The sequence below is a fragment of the Engystomops pustulosus genome, chromosome 2 (assembly GCF_040894005.1).
Source record: "Engystomops pustulosus chromosome 2, aEngPut4.maternal, whole genome shotgun sequence".
Lineage (NCBI taxonomy): Eukaryota > Metazoa > Chordata > Amphibia > Anura > Leptodactylidae > Engystomops > Engystomops pustulosus.
The window spans coordinates 125849113-125869973 of NC_092412.1; the positions used below are offsets into that span (position 1 = coordinate 125849113).

The following is a 20861-nucleotide window of genomic DNA, read 5'->3' on the forward strand; positions in this document are numbered from 1 at the left end:
ATTATCTGTGGATGATTTTCCGGTGTCTACCAGCATACAACATCTATATAGATCCAGAAGCAAGGTTTAAGAGAGGCAGCCACACACACTTGCATAGGGCAGATTCAAAGTTTTTTTTCACATCTGCTCTTTAGTTTGCAGACCACGCAGTCGGCTCATGAAATCCACAACCTTGTGCATGAGCCCATCGAAGTTAATATGGATGTTTGCTAGCCATTGAAACTAATGAGCACAAGTGGTAGCTATTTGTGTTAATGAGACCTAATACTGTACCTAGTGCCTATTTACAGAGTACAATACACATGGTCTGGTCAACCATGGTGACAAATAACTGGTCTACGAACAGCAAAAGATCCCTTTGGCCTCTCCACAGATAGTTACTGAGCAGCCACCATACAATGCACAGTATTCTGCTCCTCACACAATTCAGGTGGTCCTATCACATTCTAGGTAAAGTTTCTGACAATGGCAGACAACATAACAGCGGTCATATTTACAGTAGGCGAAACACTAGACAATACAAGCATTCTTTGTATTTAGTTAAATTGTGTGTACAGCTCATAACCTTTGGCTCCTGAAAATGTAGTTGAGTTCCTCTTTCAGGTAAATGATTTACCAATAGATGAAATGCACGTAGAACACAGCCATGTGCTGACCTTACTATGCTGTGGAATGAAGATGCACATCTGTCTTATGGTAGAAGCCACACTCCATATAACCTTGCTTGTCCATTAAAGGGGTTTCCCCACGGAGACAAAATTCTTAAATATATTCACGATAACTAAAGAACACATTCTCTAATTCACTAACAAAAATACAGCATTTCACAGATCTAATTCCAACCTGTCTCTATCATTTCTGGTGTATACAATTTTGGTTGCCGCAGGATCCAACCTTAAATCTTCAGATTTTTATAGTCGGACAGGGCAGATTCTTCTCATGAATTGCTTCTGCTATCTGCAGTGTGAGCTCTGCCCCTTTCCCCTCCATTACAACACAAGCTCACACAAGACACTTCCTGCCATCAAGCAGCATGCACAGACTTGCTCTACAAGCTATAGATAAGATGTTTATAGCAGGGGTATGAGGTATGAGTGTCATTGTGTGTTATATCCATATCATGGATCCCATCATCTCTCATCTCTGATCCCTCTCATTTCTCTTTTTGTATGTGTCAGATACTAGTAGAATGTTCACAAGCTAAATGAAAGTGTAGTTAAACCTGTATCATGATAATTTAGCCACATTGTCAGCACATAGCACTATAGGGATCATAATTTGTCTTCTTAGAGAGTTTCTGTCCACACTCAGTGATAGGAGCTAAAACAGCAATAAAACTGAGTAAAATTGTAAAGTAATGGGTGAAAAGTGATGTTTATTGTGTAAACCTCACTAGGGAGTATGCTTTGAGAACTTTCTTTCATGTGAAAACCATTTTCAATACGCAAGCTGATAATAATCCAAGTGATTACAATCTTTACAACTTGAACTTCTTTTGTTGAACTTTAATAACTTCTAATTAAAGGAGAGAAATACAATATATAATATTACCGTATATATACTTGAGTATAAGCCGACCCGTGTATAAGCCAAGACCCCTAATTTTACCACAGAAAACTGGGAAAACCTATTGACTCAAGTATAAGCCGAGGGTGTAGTATACAGCCAGCCTGCCCCCATGTAGTATACAGCCAGCCTGCCCCCATGTAGTATACAGCCAGCCTGGCCCCATGTAGTATACAGCCTGGCCCACGGAGTTTGCCAAACAGAAAAAAAAATAAACTTAATACTCACCCTCCGGTGTCCCCAATGTTTGTCGCGGCTCCTGATCTCCGTCGCGGCTCCCGGTGGCTTCTTCTATAGCCAGCAGAGTAGCATCCATGCGATCTGCCGGCCGTCGCACACTACGATGCTACGCTGTCGCCGCTGATGACGTCATCAGTGGCGACACCGACGCATCATAGTGTGCGACGGCCGGCAGATCGCATGGACGCGAATCTGCCGGCTAGAGAAGATAGAAGAGGAGACACTGGGAGCCGGGACGGGAATCGGGAGCCGCAACAGACATCGGGGACATCAAAGGGTGAGTGTTTTTTTTTTTTTTTTTTTTTTTTTTGACTCGTGTATTTTTTGTGCTGAAAAACTCGGCTTATACACGAGTCAAGGGACTTGGAGTTTCAAGTGGCGGCAATCTTGGTGATAACCCTGCATACTTTAAAGAGGCAATAAAATATTGTGAATCATAAAATCAAACTATTTTTAAGCTCCATTTTGTGATTAATGACATTGAGTTTTGTTATATTCATTTATTTATAGCATCAAGGGTTCATCTCCCTTTAATGGGGTTTCATGCAAAAAAACCTTTCCCGACGTAGCTCTAATTTAACTTTTTCACAAACCCATTGCATCAGGGTAAATACATAGTGATTTTTAAATTCTTCTTTCACCATGACCATTGATTCTAATACACTCCATATGTTGTACCCCTCCAAGTATTCAAATTTCCCCCTTATTGTACACGTTAATTTCCCCATACTACAATCCATAATGTTTCAACATAGGTTTTACACTATATAGTTATTCAGGTCCCTATAGTTATTCAGTCTAACCTACAGTGCAGAGCAGGGTTGCACAATCTTCTGCTCCCAGAGCCAGAGCACTGTGGCACCCAGAGCAAGAGGGGATCATAGGTGCAGTACATGTCAGCTGTTCAGTACTCAGAGCTCCTGCATCCCTCTTTGGAGAGGATAAAAAGTCCAGTATTGTAGTTAGCACTGGGGTCTCCAGTGTTGGCCGCCTGCTACAGGGGGGTCTCCAGTGTTGGTTGCCTACTACAGGGGGGCCTCCAGTGTTGGCCGTCTGCTACAGGGGAGTCTCCAGTGTTGGCCGTCTGCTGTAGTCTCCAGTGTTGGCCGTCTTCTGTAGAGGATCTTCAATATTACTATTGTCTGGTTTATGCTCTATATTTGTAATCTGCTCTGGGGTCAATTATTTATTGTACAAATATTTGTTTTCTGTGGTGGCATTTGTGCTGTGCTGCGGATGTTGGCGCATTTAGGGTGCTGTTCATTAGTGCTGGCTCTTTAAGTTGAGCGGTATGCCATTGCGGCCATGGCATCGACAATGGTTGTGCACACCTGGTCTACAGAACTATGACCTTATCATGAGCATCTATACCTTTTCTGATGAATCCCATGATTTTACTTTCTTTGCCAGTGGCTACCTGTCAATGATTGCTAAAATTAAAATCATGATGAACCAGGGGCACTTACTTATAGATTCAAACATTGTAGTGTGGTAATTTCCTTATATTTGGCCTCCTTCCTTTTAAATTCAGCTTTTAAAAGTATGGTAATTAGTCGGAAGGTCTCTGGGAGTGTGTTACCAGAGCTCCTTGTACTCTGGATTCACTGGCTTACACCCTCCCCTCACTCCCTTGACTCTCCCCTTCCCTCTTCCTGTTGTTATCTCACACAGTGATAGGGGGGGGAAGTGCTGAGGGAGCAGGGGATTGAGACATGCTCCTGCACAGTGTAGTAGCCTATAAAGCCAGAGCATGAGGAGCTCTTCTGGCCCTTATACAAGTAGTGTTGTTCCTACAGCCGTGTGTGAGCCGACTGCCCTAGCTTCAAAGCTCAGAGTAAGTCCTTTTCCTGACCAAATTAGATTGGTTTGGGTAGCCTTTTCTCCCTGCGTTGAAGTGTTCTGCAAAAAACAGACTACAGTTGAAAAGCATACGTTTGTGCAATACCAGCATTGACATCCAGGTGACTTTGTAATGTACTTCTTCTCTGTAAGCATCTAGGATAGATAGGCAAGTCTGATGATCCTAGTTATACACAGTAGCTGTATTCAGTCACAAAAGCCTCAGGGGTTTCCTTCCTTATTTCCTGAATGACACATTATTGACTGTGCAGACAACACAATCCCCACTGGAACCATTAATCTTTACTCTCCTATTTAATTTGCCAAGAGTAGAACTCTTTTAATTATAACAGAAGCACTGGTTGCCACGACTAGAATACAGAGCAAGGATCCTGCACGGATTACATATTCCCATCAACTTTCCTGCTGCCTATCTTTTGGTTAGAGATGGTTCTGTAGCAGTCAGCAGTCTCTGGTCCACCAGCCTACTGTAGAATCATAGTAGTCTAAAACAGTGGTCTTCAACCACGTTTCACCGTTCAATAGTGGACCACGAATCATTTGGCACTGGGTACAATTAAAATTTCACTTCACAAGTGCTTTGGTTTAGTACTGTCTACCAAAAACAAAAGTGCTGTTAGCACAAATTAACTCACTGATTTATGAATTATGCCTTTTCCTATTTTACAAACACCATATACATCCCAACAGGGTAATAGCAGGAAAAACTGATAGTGCAGCTTCTTGCCTAAGCTCATATCAGCCCTGACAATGTGGGCTAGATAGGGTTAACAGCACCTTAATGTGGGAAAATGTTGTACGGTAGCAGGTTATATGCTACCTGATGCCTATAGCAGCCTTTGTTGTCAGCTTTGCTCCTCTTGCTTTAGATGGGGTGCTGGTAGTGTCAGGAGATAGCGCATGCAAGCACATGACTGGCGATGAGACCCGCAGATGACTGCATCTGTGCTGAAATTGCAACACAGAGGCTAGCCCTTGCCTGGCCCTGACCCTGATGGAACTTCTATCCCTGGCTCTATCATTGGTGAGAGAGTCCCGGACCCAAAAACATATGTTTTGCTGAAAGCGGCTGAGCTTCGTCTGAAGAGATTTTCCTAATAACATTACTGTTAACATTTGCATATACAAAACACAACGTTAACATTTGTTAATATTGTGTTAATAGTTGCATTTTGTAGAGGTAAATGTTAACTGCAATATCATCAGTCAAATACCCAAAGCTGTTCTATTTTCCCAAAAGACTAGAGGGAGACTCATACCGGCCTGGTCTTCTTTATTGGTTTTCTCTAAATGCGTAGATATAGAAAAACTGTGGCTTGCCCCTTTTCATCCCAATTCTTATCTATGGTCAAGGAACATGCCCCACCACCTCGCCCTTTGCTAGTAGTATCTCCTTCACATTGAAGCTGTGGGAAACATATCTGGCTAAATTCTGCTTCGTTTCGCAATGCTCACCCATGCAGTCTTGTTGCATACCCTGTGCAACATGCAGGATCTGGGATGCATATCATATCATGGCATGATAAAGGGTTGTTCGCAGTCATTGTAGACTATTGGGATAGGAATATCCTGCCCTTTGCCAATCTACAGGAAAGGTCTACTCATCCACTACAAGCGCATTAGACACTCACTACATTAATTTACTACTTCTGAAGAAGTCTCTAAACCTACCTTGTTTGAACACATATATAATTGTGCTACTCACACTTCAGGCTTAACTACATGGTACTATTGCACCCCAACCTGGACGCACGTGTCTCACATCCATACATATTAAAGTGGGGAACCAGTAACTCAGGAGACTTGGCAATTGATTTGGTGAAGGGCAGCCAAGACCTCTTTATGTACTACACACAATGAAAACCAGTATAAGCTGATGTTTCACTTTTTGCATAGGTTTATACACAAGTTGTATGTTGGCATTGTGGCTTAGCGGGGGGCTCGCTTCAGCATGTCTTTTGGGCATGTTCTCGGATACAGTTTTGTTGGTAGCCGGTACATGCAGTCCTTTTATAATTACTACTCTCCCACCTGTTCTGTTTGTTGAATGTATCCTCTCAACCAATAAGCAAGAGTTATTTAAAGAAAATCCTACACTGCTGTGAGATGCTTGATATCGCAATTCTGGAAAAGCTCCTTCTTCCCAGGGAGTATGCAGTATGAAATCCCTGACTGTTTCCTTAACCCCTTACCGACAGCACTGAAAGCTGCCGGCGGCCTCAAAAAGTTTGCGGCACATGGGCGCCGCCATCTTTCTGAGGATCGTCGCCCCGTGACGTCATTTGGGAGCAGTGATCCATCGTCATGACAGCCTTGGGTCTTTCGAAAACCCGAGACTGCTTCGGGTTAACCTATTCATTACAATGTGCTATCAGCGCATTGTAATAAATGAAGAGTAAAATCCCCATATACTGCCATACTGTAGTATGGCAGTATATGATAGGATCGTACAGACAGCCTAGGGTTAAAGTACCGTAGGGAGTCTGAAAAATAGTAAAAACAGGGTTTACAATAAATGTATATATATATAATATATGTGTGTGTGTATATATGTATATAGTTTAACAACTCAAATGGTTTTTCACTGCGTTTAACCCCGTAACGGAAAATCGCACCCAAAGTCGAAAATGGCACTTTTTTGCCATTTTTAAAAAAATTTAACATTTTATAAAAAGTGATCAAAAGGTCGCACAGTCCTAAAAATTATAACATTGTAAACATCATCAAAAGCCACAAAAAACAACACCTCCCAAAGTATAAAAGAGTTATTAGCGCCAAAAGACTGCAAAATCCAAAGAATTTTTTTTTGTACAGGAAGTTTTACTTTTTGTAAATGTATGAAAACATGATAAAACCTATACAAATGGTATTGGTATCCCTGTAATCGTACTGACCCAAAGAATAAAGTAGACGTGTCACTTGGGGTGCATAGTGAAAGCCGTAAATCCAAGCTCACAAGAATACGGCACAAATGCCTTTTTTAACCAATTTCACTGCATTTGGAATTATTTTTCCCGCTTCCCAGTACACGGCATGGGATATTAACCCCTTAAGGACCAGGCCCTTTTTCGTTTTTGCGTTTTTATTTTTCACTCCCCACCTTCAAAAATCTATAACTTTTTTATTTTTCCGTGTACAGAGCTATGTGATGGCTTATTTTCTGCGTAACAAATTGCACTTCGTAGTGATGGTATTAAATATTCCATGCCGTGTACTGGGAAGCGGGAAAAAAATTCTAAATGCAGTGAAAATGATGAAAAAACACATTTGCGCCATTTCTTGTGGGCTTGGTTTTTACAGCTTACACTGTGCGCCCCAAATGACAGGTCTATTTCATTCATTAGGTCAATACGATCACGGGGATACCAAATTTGTATAGGTTTTATAATGTTTTCATACATTTACAAAAATTAAAACCTCCTGTACAGAAAAAAATTTCTTCATTTTGCCGTGTTCTTGTGCTAATAACTTTTTCATACTTTGATGTATGGAGCTGTGAGTGGTGTCATTTTTTGCGACTTCTGATGACGTTTTCAATGCTTCTATTTTTAGGACTGTGCGACCTTTTGATCACTTTTTATAGAATTTTTTCTATTTTTCAAAATGGCAAAAAAATGCCATTTGCGACTTCGGGCGCTAATTTCCGCTACGGGGTTAAACGCAGTGAAAACGGTTATTATATTTTGATAGATCGGGCATTTTCGGACGCGGCGATACCTAATGTGTTTATGATTTTTACGGTTTATTTATATTTATATCAGTTCTAGGGAAAGGGGGGTGATTTGAATTTTTATGTTTTTTTAATATAATTTTTTTTTTTTTTTACTTTTTTTTATTTATTTTTTTTACTATTTTTCAGACTCCCTAGGGTACTTTAACCCTAGGTTGTCTGATTGATCCTACCATATACTGCCATACTACAGGGGATGTAATAGATGGGGATTTTGCATACCATCTATTACAATGTGCAGATCGCACATTGTAATAGATAGCCTCGATCATGACAGCCTCAGATCTTTGTGTGATCCCAGGCTGTCATGGCAACGGATCGCCGCTCCCCGGTGACGTCAGCTTTGCCGGCGGCGATCAAAGGGTTAACACCCGCGATCGGTGCAAGCACCGATCCCGGGTATTAGCGACGGGCATTTGCTTCATTATGAAGCAAATGCCCGGTGAGTATGAAGAGGGCTCAGCCCGTGAGCCCTCTTCATACTCCTCCATGCGCAGTAAGACGTAAGGGTACGTCTTATTGCGCTATGGGGTTAAATACCATTTTTTTTAAAGTGAAATTTGTTACGCAGAAAATAAGCCATAACACAGCTCTGTTCAAAAATAAAAAAAGTTATCGATTTTTGAAGGTGGGGAGTGAAAAATGAAAACGTAAAAAAAAAACAAAAAGGGCTGCGGCGAGAAGGGGTTAAACAGATTCCACTATATGAAAAACTTTGGAAACATGTCATTGTTTCTGGATGGAGGAGATGAGGCAGGAGGGAATGTGAAAAGGAGATGAGCCGAACCCAGTATGTATGATCTTTGTTGTCGTTACTGTTGTAGGTTATGTCGTATGTATGTTTGTGTGTGTGTATGTGTTTTTTGTTTGTTGTTTTTTTTTTTAACTGTGCGGCATTTAAAATTTGATCTAATTTTACAGTGTTTGCAATGTCTAGAGATTGATCATCATGATGAACCTTCATTATTGCCTGTGTACACTATGTTTGTACTTGACACCATATACTTTACATCTCATGTTATATCTTGCTGGACAATTTTTGTTATACCATTTAAAAACTGTTCTAAAAAGACAATTACCTTATATACTAGTGTATAAAAAAACTATTAAACTTGCATACTCACCTTCCTCTTTCTTCTTCTTTTCAATCGTAACAAAGCGAGTACTGCTGACATAAAAGTGTGCACTGGCGCGCAGTGTGCATGGACATGTCTCTGCCTGCTCTATTTACTTTTTAGGGGCTGCATCAGGCATTTATTTATTTTTCTATTTATTTATTTAATAATAAAGATAAAACATTTAAAACAGTGTTGGGTATACAGACCCTTAGACTCATATTCCCCCTCGGCCATTTCATTACTAGTGGGGCTCCTGCAGGGTTTTCATTACCAGGGAGGCTGCTTCAGGGCATTTCATTACGGGGGTGATGCATGGGGCATTTCTTTAATGGGGAAGCTGTGACCAATGCATTTTTTGCACTAGGATTATACTCAAGTCAATAGGTTTTCCCAGTTATTTGTGTTAAAATAAGGGGCCTTGGCTTATATTCTGATCAGCTTATACTCAACGATATACTGTATATAAACAAAAAATAAGCATACGTATAATATAAAAAAAAGAAGCATAAGCATATCTTAACCTTAGCACACCATGACATACTATTAATGCATGCAGAGATGTCACTTCGGCGCTGCGTGCGCACGATCGTGCGCGCGCCTACATTGGAAATGCCGCAGGCGTTGCGCGCGCACGGTCGCGCGCAGCGCCGAAGCAGTTTCTACTATAAAGTTTACCGCGGTTTTAACACTAACGAGACTAAGCACCGGCACCAGCTCACCCTGAGCTGGTGCCGGTGTTTGCATCTCATACCTACCTTCAGAAGTGGTAGGTTTCCTTTAAAGGTCTTGTCACAGAAAGGTCCTTACAGGCACTGTGTCAGCCTGTGCAATTACATGAGCATTGCAGGCTATTGTAATGAACAAGCAATGAGACTATTGCTTGCTCATGTAGTGGAACATAATAAAAAAAAAATTAAAAATGTTTTTAATAATGAAATAAACTAGTGCATCAATAAAAATGACCACATAGCCCCTATACAAAATGACATATAACAAAACAAGTGAAAATCAAAAACCCCATGTATACAGTATTGCCATGTCTGTAATGACCCATACAATAAAACTACCATATTTTTTGGACTATCAGAAGCACTTTTTAGCAAGAAAAAATCTTACTAAAAAATGCCTGCCTCTTATAAACCGAAGGTCAGGAGGATCCAGCACTGCCAGATCCTCCTGACTGCTGTAATGGAGATCTGGTATAGAGATCTGGATCTCCGCACTGCTTTCTCCCTCTGCCTACAGGTACAGGACCTGCGGTGATGTCAGAATCATGTGACTAATCACATGCTTCGTACATCACCACATGCTGCCGAGAATAGGGACATGCTGCACTGGGGCAGGGTAAGAAGAAGAGTGGAAGGGGTTCCGTCTGTGTATAGTAGAGCTGTGTGTGTCTTCATGTGTATAGTAGAGCTGTGTGTGTCTTCATGTGTATAGTAGAGCTGTGTGTGTCTTCATGTGTATAGTAGAGCTGTGTGTGTCTTCATGTGTATAGTAGAGCTGTGTGTGTCTTCATGTGTATAGTAGAGCTGTGTGTGTCTTCATGTGTATAGTAGAGCTGTGTGTGTCTTCATGTGTATAGTAGAGCTGTGTGTGTCTGCATGTGTATAGTAGAGCTGTGTGTGTCTGCATGTGTATAGTAGAGCTGTGTGTGTCTGCATGTGTATAGTAGAGCTGTGTGTGTCTGCATGTGTATAGTAGAGCTGTTTGTGTCTGCATGTGTATAGTAGAGCTGTGTGTGTAAATGTATGGCTGTAGGAGAGCTGTGTGTGCTGTGCTTTAGTGTGACTAACAGGGATATTTTAATTGGTGTAAAATATATTTTTCCTTTTTTAGAAGCATAAATCTGGGGTGCTTCCTATAATAAGAAGCATCTGAAAAATACGTTATATCCTTATGGAACCTGCATGATGCACATCGTAAAAAAAATATATATATATAAAAACCTACCAATTATAATTATGATTTTTACATATCTTGTCCCACATAAAATGCAATAAAAAATGTTAAATGTACTGTATACCAAAATTGAACTGACGTAAAGTAGAAAATGTTCTGCAAAATACAAGCTCTTCGTCAACTCTATAGACCAAAAAATAATAATGTTATGCCACTTGGGAAATGGCAATGCAAAAATGAGATTTTTTTTCACCCAAAATTACAAAATTTGTAAAACCTGAAGAAAAAATGTAGAAATTTGGTATTGTCGTAATCATACTAACCCATAGAATAACGATAACACATAACTTAGGATATAGAGTAAACACCCAAAAAAAGTCATAAATCAATTACAGACTTGATGTTTTTCCTTTTCCCCTCACAAAAAGGGTATAGCCTTCCCAAAATAGTGGCATTGCAAAATGCATCTCATCCCGAAAAAAAAGAGCCATCACATGGCAACATTAACGGAACAGTAAATATTTAAAATAGCTCACAATAGTGTGCCTATGAACCAACTAAAAACCATTACATCCTACAGGACTCAAAACTGAGTAATGCATGACCCTCCTTCCCTTCTGCCCTTACAATTCTAAATTACACCTCCATTTGTTTTAATTACTGTGAAGATCTGATAGGGGTTTACAATACTCATAAAATCTGCTTTTAATGGAGGGGCACAGACTTAAAAATGGGGTCATGTATAGGGGGTTTCTAATAATATATATTCTAATGCTCATTAAAAACAAAAACGATCCCAAAAAAAAATAAAATTCTGAAATCTCTGAAAATATGGAAACCTGAGTTCAATTTGTAAGCTGCTTTACATCTAAATAGACATTTTAAAAAAAATGAAAACATAAAGCAAACATATGGGAAATCTTAGTTTTACCACCCAAATTATTTACTATTTGTCTGAAAAGTAGATACCGTATATGTACTTGTGTATAAGCCGAGTTTTTCAGCACAAAAAAATTGCTGAAAAACCTCACCTATATACGGTAATTTAGAATTTCTAAAATGGAGAATTTTTTTTAAAATGTCGCTTACTCATAAATCCAGGCACTATGATTGTGGTCATTTTCTTTTATATGTTGAAAATTCTGCTAATGAAGTTCGCAGAGCCACTCCATGCTGCAGATTCACAGGCTGTTAGACTATCTCCACCTCTGCTTCCTCAGATGTCCCCCCCCCTCTCCCTGATATATTTTCACTATGTAATATATATTAGAAGATTACCACAATCACAGTGCCTAAATGTATGAGTGAGTCCCAGGGTTTATGCATGCTTGATTTTAATGGATTTTTTCTTTACAGGTGAAGGCTGGGGCCATGCAGCTACTAATCGCATCATTCTTCGCTGGGGAGGATTGCAAAGGTTAGACTATGATTATTACTATTCAGCCAGTTGAATAGTTTTTGTTTTCAATGAACATTTTATTAAAGGTTGTACAATTTTATTAATAACCATGGACCTGACAGGGTCCATGTCAAGAACCAATTTAAATTTTACAAAGGAGACAATCAATAACATACAGTAGGAACAAGTAGTAGAATTTGAGACCATGTATAACCGCAATGCTAACTTAAGTAATGACAAATCCCTTTTGGATGTAGTACTATCTGACATAGAAGTACAATAAGAATAATCAAATAATCAAACATAGTTCAGAAGGTACAACAAGTGAAGCGGATGAACAGAGTAGGGTGGGTAGGAGAGGGGTAGGCGATCCCATGGTCTCTAGAACCAGCACTGTGCGAAGTATTATAGGAAATGGTCAGAGTCCCACTACTGTCATCCCATAAGGACCACAAATACATGGGTTGTTTGAGAAGAGTGAGATCAGCGTTTTAGCAGCCGCTGGTATGTGCAGAAAAAGATCGGCAAACCAAATTTTATTGATTTTACTTTTAACTTTGTTTTTTTTTATTTAAATCTATGATTCAGCTTCGATGTTATTAGTCATACAGGATATTTAGACATTGAACACTTTATAGCCATCCTTTGATGTATATAGCGTACCTAATCTCTCTATCATTGAAATTAATCTGATATGCTATTACACAAAGCTGCAGTGATATAGTCAATGCTGTGTCAGTAATGGATGTAAAATTGCTGCAGTGCTTCAGTGAGGACTATTATTATTTGGATCGAAGCACCACCAGAGATTATTGTAAGTTTGTCAGAAAACCATGTTCTACCTTATTTCTCCTTCTATTAAAGTTTACTAAAAGCTATTTGCTAGCCGACGTGTCTCTAGGCTGCAATGCAGAGTAAAAGTATGGAGGGGAGATCAAGAAGAGCTTTAAATTACCAGCAGGTTGAAAAACATAGCTGCAGTTTTTTATGCTCCCCTGTTAGCCAAAGACCACCAGGGACCCTAGGGAGAAGGTAGAAGTTTTTTATTACTTCTTCTGCATTTTCCTATCTTCACTGCATAGCTCTGAAGTAGCGCTATGCAGTGAATAGCATGGCTTGCACTTCTGCGATCATGTGACCAACAGGTCTGTAGGGGTTAATCAGTAAATGCAAATGCATAGGCTGACAACTGCACTGACAAGACAAGGCTGCCCTCGGGTCCTTCATCAGACCGTCAAGATGATCGGCACCCCTCATACTAAGCACAGGGAGGGATGGGAGCGATTGGGAGGAGAGGTAACCCCTTTAGATGTTGCATTCAGTTTGACTGTCGTGCCTAAATAGTAATCCTGGCTGCTCGTGCAGATGCTTGTCTGTCACATACAGCCGGCCTCCTGCATGGATCGCACAGGATCTGCTTCTAAGCCTTTGCGATCCACATGACATGGAGAAATGTCATGGTGGCCCAAACAGAAGCTCACCAGGACGTTCCCCAACGTCATGGTGGTTTAAGGGGTTTAAAGTGATTGCAAATGACTGTTACAGCTTTGTTTCCCCTAAAATAAGACATCCCCAATAATAAGACCTAGTACAATTTTGTTCAAGCTTAGATATATAAGGCCTCCCTTGAAATAAGACCCAGTGGCAGCTACCCCATGCTATACATTAGCATTAGTGGGTCATTTAGATACTGCAAGAGGTTGTGACATGGGTGGAGAATTCATGGGATAAAATCTCTGAGAAGTGTATGTCCCAGAGATGGTGCTTGGAGGAACAGCGTCTTGAACAAGCGGAGACTCTGCCACACACCATCCCTATGACTGCCCTATTGACTTGATGCCGGCACGTCTCCGCCATGGGGTTGGGTGTATCCACTATCTGTGCCTGAGACTGCGACTGTATCGGCTTATGTCAAGGAGAATTCAGAAAGGGGTTTATATGCAAGTCCTCCTCTCCTGCTGACGCCGGATTCTTCTTCATGGCCCAGATGGATGGCTCTCTCCACCCTTGCATTGACTACTGGTACCCGCTACCCCTGATCACAGAACTTTTTATTCGGCAACGTGGTGCGAGTGGTCACTAAGTTGGACCTGCGGCGGGCATATAATCTCATCCGCATCTGTGAAGGCAATGAATAGAAGACCGTCTTCAATACTCGAGATTGGCACTTCGAGTGCCTTGTCATGCTGTTTGGAGTCTGTAATGCACCAGCTGTTTTCCAGTAGTTTGTCAATGACTTTTTCAGAGACTTAATTTATACCTGTGTCGTGATCTATCTAGACAACATCCTGGGATTCTCGACTGACCTTGAGGCCTATCGGGCCCATGTACGACAAGTTCTCAGGCACCTAAGGGCCAATTGCCTATATGGCAAGCTCGAGAAGTGCCAATTTCACCAAAAGAGTCATTTTTTCCTCAGATACATCATCTCTGACTAGGGACTTCAGATTTCTAACAACCCGTGCAATAAAATAAAATCATTCTTGAAACTGTACAGTGAATACAGAAAAAATAAAATACATGGCAAAAACTAGGATTTTTGCGTATCCCTCCAAACAAAAAAGTAATAAAAAGTGATCAAAACATCACATTTACACCACAATGATCCCAATAAAATGTAAAATTCTGCAAAAAATAAGCCCTAATACAGCCCTTGGGTTAGTTTTAAATGGGGCACCTTTTTATGGGTTTCTTTTGTTTTGGTATGTTATAGGCTCAGCAAATGCCACATAGTGTGTGAAAATTGTTTCAGCAAAATTTGCCCTCCAAAAGCAAAATGGCGCATCTACCTTTCTGCTCTCTGTTATGGGCCCATAAAGTATTTTACATCCACATGTGGGATATTGCCAGACACGTGAGAAACTACACAACAAAATCTGAGATGTGTTTTCTCATTTTATCTTGCATAAACATGTACATTTTAGCGCTTAATGTACATTTTATTATTTTAGTATGCCAAATCCCCTATTCCTCCTATATTTTGCTTCTCTCGGAGCCTAACAATTGGCCCATTTACTTGTTTGTTTCTAATGCGTCAGCTTTAAAACGTACAAAACATCCTTCATCCTGACTTTATTCTGGATTAGTACGTCTTTGTCTGCGATAAGTTGCCATGGAGTCGGCAGAAGAGGAAAGCCGTGAAAATGCTTTTACAATACATAATTTGTTCAGCTGAGTAGAATGCCACTGTCCAAGATTGAATTTACAAGAATAGTTTGCATTCTTAACACGAATCTCGCAGCAAAGATTTTTAGGCTTTTCACAATGCCTAGAGTCATCGTGTTTTAAAATTGTGTCAGTATGTCTTAAATATTTACTTTCATAGTTATTTATAAACCTGCACTGATATGTTTTATCACAGAATTTATTTGGAGAAATATTAATATATGGACATTTTACCAGCAACAGTATCTTCAGAATCATTGTACAGAATTTGTGCAAAACAGTAATAGAAATGTATTGAAAATGTATCTATGGCTCTGTCCAAATTTTATGGGTAGGGTTTACCAGGGATTAGGAAGGGGTAGGTTGTACTGCGTTTTAGGGGCTCAATTGTTAAAGCTGATGTGATCAGTTATTTACCAAGGTTTGGGGGATTCATGTGTAGTAGCAACTTTACTTTTGAGAGAAATGTTACATTTTTGGAAAGAAAGAAGAGAAATCACAATAAAAGGTATGTTGGTGGCAAGGGAGCCACCACATTATAGTGGAAGCCTATGTGAGACCACTCTTTCATATTTAAGGGGACCTGCTACATGAATTTACAGGCAGCATGCTATTGAGCAATGGGGAGGGTACTGAGGGGATTGATCAACAGGTTTCAAGAAATAAAAAAGATCCTATTGGCGCTTTGAAAAGCATCTCTGTATACACATAAAGACAAGGCTGTCGGTCATTGGTGCGGATGCGTAGTTACAGCCCAAGATTTAGACCACATGGTTACCTGGGATCCTAGGCATAAGTTTGTGGCCAACAGTGCATATGTATTGTTATTCATTAGCATGACTTATATTAGCAAAATTATATAAGAAAAGTTCTTACAGTTTCTAATCTTTAGGTTGAAGTAGGTTGAAATCACCATATGTGTATATTGTATGTCATTTTCCTATATTTTAACTCCACTAAGGGATTTCAGGGATAATGCACCAGATGCATAAAATGATTAGCTAGATACTGGCTCAGCGATCCTGAAGATTGGTGTCATTTAGATGATCTGTACAAATTACTGCATGCTTTTATTATTCAGCCTGCACCAACATTTCACACTCGGGGACAATTAGTACAGATATAGTCATGCTTGCTCGAATGTGGATTTATTATATAATCACAATTAAATCCAGGACAGTATTTCCAAAAACACTCCAAAGCTCTCATAATCGAAGTCCTCAGAGTATCTAAAACTGAAATGGTTGTATAATTTATAAAAATCTTTTGGATAAAATCTTTAAAAGAAACATTCAAGATCAACATCTTATTGAGTGATGTATTTTTGTTTATGTTTTGTGTTATACAATTGACAGAAAGTTTATCTCCTCTGTGCTTTATAATAAATAGGAGGCATTTGCTTTGTTCATGAAACTGAAAAATGTGAATAAAGGCGAAGTGTGGGGGGGGGGGGGGATTGCTCAAAGGCTCCTACCTAGAAAAATACTACTCAAAATAATCAAGTATATTTTTGTTTGGCTTATAACTAATAGTTTACTCATAATTGGCACAATTTTAATAGGTGCATATACAGAAGAATAGATTATGTTTATATTTTAATGTGTGACAATTTTGTGATTTTTAGATTTGCAGAATTACTTAAGGCACCAACCCACAAAGATGTAACTGTACAATACCAAATAACGGTAAGGAGTTTGCTGTACATCGTGTAACTACAAAATATTGTGTTCATTTTAATTTGAATGAATAGATAGATACAAATATAGAAGTGAACTTCATATGTACTTCCTTGAAATACAGATCTGTGTGAAATATACATGTGCTTAATCTATAGCTTGCCAAACCAACCACCAGAAATGAATATGACTATAGCTAAATGGACTATAATGGGGCAAGAGTATGGTGCCACATGTTGGATTTAAATTTGTTGAATTCAATAAGTTCCTCCTTTAATGTAAACACATTTATATTTCACCTTTCAAATTTCGGGTCTCTTTGATCATTGCTGAAATTCTTAGATGCTCAACATTATTCAACAACCCACTTTTGAGTGGGCTGTATACGGGAATGGGCTGGTATGTTAGTCTAATCATACAGACTGCATATATTGCAGAGGAAGGGAGTTCTTACATCACTCAGACATATGATACAAGGACTTTGTCTGCCGGCCCTGTATTAATTGAAGTTTGGTCCGCAGACAGGTGGTCTTTGCATCGGATAAAGGCCCTTGTATCATACAGAATTATAATCCAAAACGTGCAATCCATGGAATTAGACCAATAAACGGGCCCATTCTCACGGGCTGGACAAGTTTGTATGAACATAGTCTTATACCGTTTTAAAGGGAATTCAGCATTACTAAGCTTTACCGGAAACTACCCACATGTCCTTTAAAGCCTCTTGTTTCCGATATATCCTAAGTTACTAATGAGCTTAAGACAAGAGATTCTCCACCTATATGTATTTTGAGATTAATATGTCAGAAATGAATTCGATTTAATTAAAGTGCCAGCCTAACTTTGTGCAATTTGAGGCTGGTTACTACGAACACAGTCTTTCTGGGAATATGCCGGTGCCAAAAAGACTTGGAAATCACAAACTTAACTTTTATTTGACTCTTACTTGCATAGAAAGGTAATGTGTTCCTTATGCACATACAATGCTCATCTCCATCAGTATCAATATTTTTTTTATCAAACATAAATGTATCATTTAATGTAAAACTGTATAGTTTTTAATGTTCAATGAAAGTTTATTTACATTTACAATGGAATGCTATGTAATGTGTGGAAATGGGCAAATTGTAATTTTAAGAACCATTATTTTATAACAGTTGATTTTTTTTTTTTAATACAAAGATGAATCAGAGTTTATTCATTCACAGATGTAACTTTTATGTCTAGCACATTGGTTTTCGGGATGTACAAGAGGTTGAGCCCAAGACAAGTTTTCCAACACCAAAGTCTGATATCAACCCACGCAAGCGCCCAAGGGAACATGATAAAGAATTCCGGTTTTAAAATCATATTTCATTGACTATGAATTTGGATTTCATCAAAGGCATAATATATACATACACAATAAATGTTTTGCTGTAATTCAAAATATAACTGATTTGTATTATGACTGTGAACTGAAGAATTAATGTGCCAAGATGTTTAATCCCAAATAGTTATGAAAGTGTTTTTCTGTTTTGTTTTGCTGTTTTAATTTAAAATAGAATTGTGAAGACTACTCTGTGGGTCTCATTGCCTCTTGCTCTTTGCCTGCAGTCACATACTGTTTGTTCCATTCCATGGTAACAGCCGAGGGTTGTTATTGGCTGCAGTGGTGGCAAAGACTGAACATGGCATCAACCCAAGGGGAAGCAGCCTTTGACTCTGTGAACAGCGTGGAGAATTGAGTACAGTTTTTTATTTATTGTCCTTTACCTGCTGCTATTAATGGTAAAAAAGGAAAATCCATAATAATAACATGAAACAATCATAAAACATAATAATACATTGACAACTCATATTGTGTATGGATTATACAAGTATAAAAAATCTGTTGGAAACCTGCAAGTAGATGTAAGTTTACATCATATTTATCCATGATGGAAAATTCTGCATAATATCCACTCGATATTCAACATGACATCCAACATGATACCCATGAATCCACTTACAGAACTTGTACATGATTGGAATTTGTCTTCTTCACAAACATTGAATCAGTTGAACAATCACTGAGCTACAGTACTGTCCAGAGATAAAAGACTAGATTAGCACTGTTTCTGGAGAAAAACTAAGTTCTTCACCCTTTCACACTATTTGCACATTGCAATAGATGATGTGGAAAATCCCCATATACTGTTATCCTGTAGTATGGCAGTATATGATAGGATCAATCAGACAATTTAGAGTTAAAGTACCCTAAGGTTTCTGAAAAAATGTGTGACCGCATCCTCATATGTCGTCATCTCCGTGCGTGTGACTAGAGTGCTTAAAAATGCAGGACGCGACCTCAAAACCCAATTTCACAGTAGTGTCCACTCCTGCATATAACCCCCTCACATGGCTTGTGTCCATGTGGATTTGAGACATTTGCAACAAAAAGTCTCAAAAAGAAGCCAAAATTTGCGCCAGCCAGGATAGGAAAAGCTGAACGTGTATCACAAGTAAAAAGACAGGATTTTTGTCTCTAAAATTCACCACAGAAAGACAAAACTATGAAACATGATCCCCAATGACTTAATTATGCTGATTTTCATCTTGAATACCTAGAATATCTCCAAATTAGAGAATATTTTAGAACAAATAAAATACTTGAAGAAATTAAGTTGAAGCTCTCAGGTCACTGAAGATATGGCGATTTTCTCCAGCCTAATACATTTGTTAAAAGAGGAATCTCTACTATATACTCGTAACTGATATCCACCCAAATTAGGTATAAATTGAGCTATATGATAAAATGGGAAGGCTATCTTAATAAAATAATTACTATTGAGAAGTGGAGGAGCACACTGTATTGAATAGGCAAGACATTTGTATTAATCATAGAAACACTTAAGAAAATTCAGTTAGGCTGGTATCTTTCGCCTTCTAGAATTTCAAAAGCATTCCATACTTATAGTGACAAACGTTGGAGAGGATGTGGGATGAAGGCCGATATTTATCATCTTTTGTGGTCCTGTCCCCGAATAAAAGCTCTCTGGGACAGAATCTTCACCTTTATCTCTAAGATATCCGGTATTGTTGTTGGGCCTAGTCCTGAACTAGCACTGTTGAATTTGGCTGTAGAAATAATTTCAACAAAAGTAAGATGGATAACTGATTATTTTCAGCCATCGTTGCTGAGTTTACCTCAAAATGGAACAGCGCGAACCCTCCACTCCTGAAAAAGGTAATTGAGAGACTCATCACTTGCTATAGATATGAAGAAATATTATCTACGGACGGGATATTGCATATAAAACAATTTAGAGAAAAATGGGCTTCCTTGTCACATATTAAATAAGGACTACCTCTAGATTGGTATTATACTAACGCTTATAGCAGCCATTAGGGGACTAAAGGTAATTGCTGCATTTTAAGATCTTGCCAAAGTATATGTTACTTTCTATGTATGTTTGTTTTTGTATGTCTATGATTTTGTCTCTTTGACTTTGGTAAATATTGGTTCAATGACATTTCCCCATATAATAAAAAAAAATACTATACGTATTATATATCAAAATGACCAATACAAAATAGGGAATTCATTAATAATGTTCATTATTAATGAAAGCCATTTGTTAAAGTCTTTAGCTAATATTTTGGGTATGTAAATGTTAACAAAACTTTAACCAAATAAAAAAGTGGGTATTTTTCAACAGACAGGATGGATGCAATTGTTCATGGAATTTTTAAACTATACTTTGCCAACTCAATCAGGATTAGAAGTACATAACAAAGTGTTCCAAAATTACACCTTGCCAACTTTAACAATACTTTGTACATCTATGCAATTCAATTTGAGATCAACTTCATCTCAAATACAGGAGTATGTATGAGCTTTATAGATCAATTCTACTCTATGGTTTGAAACCTGGAACAAACAATATTTATTAAAAAAAAAAATTTGCGATGGTTGATTAAATAAATATCAAATAGCCCATTATTTTTTCTATACGGGAAAAATTCTATTTTAGTTTTCTAGCCTGGGTTGGTGCAGGTGTGGAAGAGCAAAATGTGTGAACTGCACTGCTTATGGTGTTCTATTATACTGTTAGCTAATGATGGTTGTTCTCAGGGGCGTAATTACAGCTGTTGCAGCTGCGACGGGGCCCTCAAGGTCCAGGGAGCTTGTGTAACATCTAGCCGCTGAGTGTAAGTAGTTTACACTGATTTTTGTAGCTGTA

General features: G+C 38.8%; 1 protein-coding gene across 2 annotated transcripts in view; it reads left to right on the forward strand.

The window, feature by feature from the left end:
* Window positions 1-20335, forward strand: part of LOC140118408 (DNA repair protein RAD51 homolog 3-like) — a 37895-nt gene extending 17560 nt beyond the window's left edge. For both annotated transcript variants that reach the window (XM_072136280.1, XM_072136279.1), the window contains 3 exons: window positions 11773-11833; window positions 16605-16665; window positions 17884-20335. In XM_072136280.1, the coding sequence (XP_071992381.1) occupies window positions 11773-11833; window positions 16605-16665; window positions 17884-18000 (239 nt within the window). In that variant the 3' untranslated portion in view covers window positions 18001-20335. The remainder of the gene's footprint in view (window positions 1-11772; window positions 11834-16604; window positions 16666-17883) is intronic.
* The last annotated feature ends 526 nt before the right edge of the window (window positions 20336-20861 follow it).